The sequence below is a fragment of the Oppia nitens genome, unplaced genomic scaffold (assembly GCF_028296485.1).
Source record: "Oppia nitens isolate AA-2021 unplaced genomic scaffold, nextdenovo-longstitch-racon4-pilon3 scaffold1_pilon_pilon_pilon, whole genome shotgun sequence".
In the NCBI taxonomy this organism is placed as follows: Eukaryota; Metazoa; Arthropoda; class Arachnida; order Sarcoptiformes; family Oppiidae; genus Oppia; species Oppia nitens.
Genome location: NW_026533199.1, coordinates 14,169,329 through 14,170,953, shown reverse-complemented (window position 1 = coordinate 14,170,953; position 1,625 = coordinate 14,169,329). Strand labels below are relative to the sequence as shown.

General features: G+C 28.4%; 1 protein-coding gene across 1 annotated transcript; it reads right to left on the bottom strand.

Annotated features, from left to right (window-relative positions):
- Positions 1-307: 307 nt before the first annotated feature.
- On the bottom strand, positions 308-1,175 carry LOC128951985 (uncharacterized). Its single transcript, XM_054297303.1, has 2 exons — positions 1,139-1,175; positions 308-1,063 (listed from the first exon to the last, which is right to left on the bottom strand). The coding sequence occupies exons 1-2, from the start codon at positions 1,143-1,145 to the stop codon at positions 315-317; spliced, it is 756 nt and encodes a 251-aa protein (XP_054153278.1). The 5' UTR covers positions 1,146-1,175; the 3' UTR covers positions 308-314.
- Between the last annotated feature and the right edge of the window lie 450 nt (positions 1,176-1,625).

Genomic DNA, 1,625 nt, shown 5'->3' with positions numbered 1-1,625 from the left:
TATAAACTAATGGCAAATATATATATAAAATTATACAAAAAAAAATATTAATATTATTACTATTAAAAATAATTTTCAAAAATATATATATATATTTTTCTAATTAATAAATCAAATCTAATAAATTGAAATAATAATAATTATATTTTCATAAATATAATTAATTTTCCAAATAACTAACTAATAGCTAACTAATAGCTAACTAATAGCTAACTAAATATCTAACTAATAGCTAACTAATAGCTAACTAATAGCTAACTAATAGCTAACTAATAGCTAACTAAATAGCTAACTAAATAGCTAACTAATAGCCACTAATAGGGACCACTATTATGTCCATAGATACCGGTGCTGCCGACTCCACCACCACCACCAGCACCTATACCATCAATAACTGTCGATAGGCTATCATCGATCATACGATGAACACATAGGTTGGCTTCCATACCCTTGCATTTGATTGCAGCCAAACAATTGATAAGCCGTTTTTTATGGACCAACGATTTGCAAGCATTTATTTCGGCCGAACAGTTACCAGCCGTTTCCAGACCAATACAATTGATGAACCGGAGAAACCTGAGTCCCAGATGACCGAAAAGTTGGCCAAATTTGATGATCAACTGTAGTAGACTATTGGTAGGACCGACGCCGATAACTGGTGGTTGTGTTGGTGGCGGCTGTGTTGTTGGTGTAGTAGTAGTTACAGCACCGGTAGTTATTGGCAGCATTGAAGTTACGGCAGTTTCAGTGGCAGCAGCACCGGGTGCTGCTGTTGTTACCAGTGCTGGGGCTGTAGTATCGGGAAATAGTGTCGGACCTGTTATCGGTGGTCCAGTAGTTGACTCCTCCAGAGGACCGACAGCTGTAACTGTTGAACCATCACCAGCCGGTCCTTCAGTAGGTGTTATTATAGTAGTAGTATTGGTAGGCTGTCCTGGATCTCCCGGTGCCAGTGATGTTGGTGTTGTTGTTTCCTCGACTTGTTGTTGTTGACCATTGAGTCCATGGATGTGCACAACAATGACAATAACGGCTACTATTAGACCAATGTTTAAATAGGAGTCTAAAAAAATAATTAATTAATTAATTAAAATACAAATTTTAAATAATTATTTATTTTTTTTAATAAAAAACATACTTTTCATTGTTTTTTTAAACAAAAAAAACAATTTAATATTTTTATATTTTAATTATATTTTTGTGGATATAATTGAAAAAATATTTCCAATGATATATTGAATTAAGAAAATAATTTAATTATTATTTTATTATTTTTTTGGATAATCAATACTAACTAATAATTGTTTGTGTGTTTGTAGACTGACTTTTTATACTTTTAATTAATTAAAAAAATAATAATAAAATAGGTTTTATATGTATAATACAATTTGGATATTATTATTATTATTATTATAAGTACAAAGTTAACTAGTCTACAATAACATTGTTATAAAAATAAATATATTATATACAGTATATATATTTTAATTAATATTTCTACAAATATTTTATTAATAATAATAATAATAACAATATTTTTATTGTGATATTTTAATTATTATTATTATTAATAAAAATAATTACTGACATTAAAAATAGTTTTTTATTTATTTATTTATATTTTC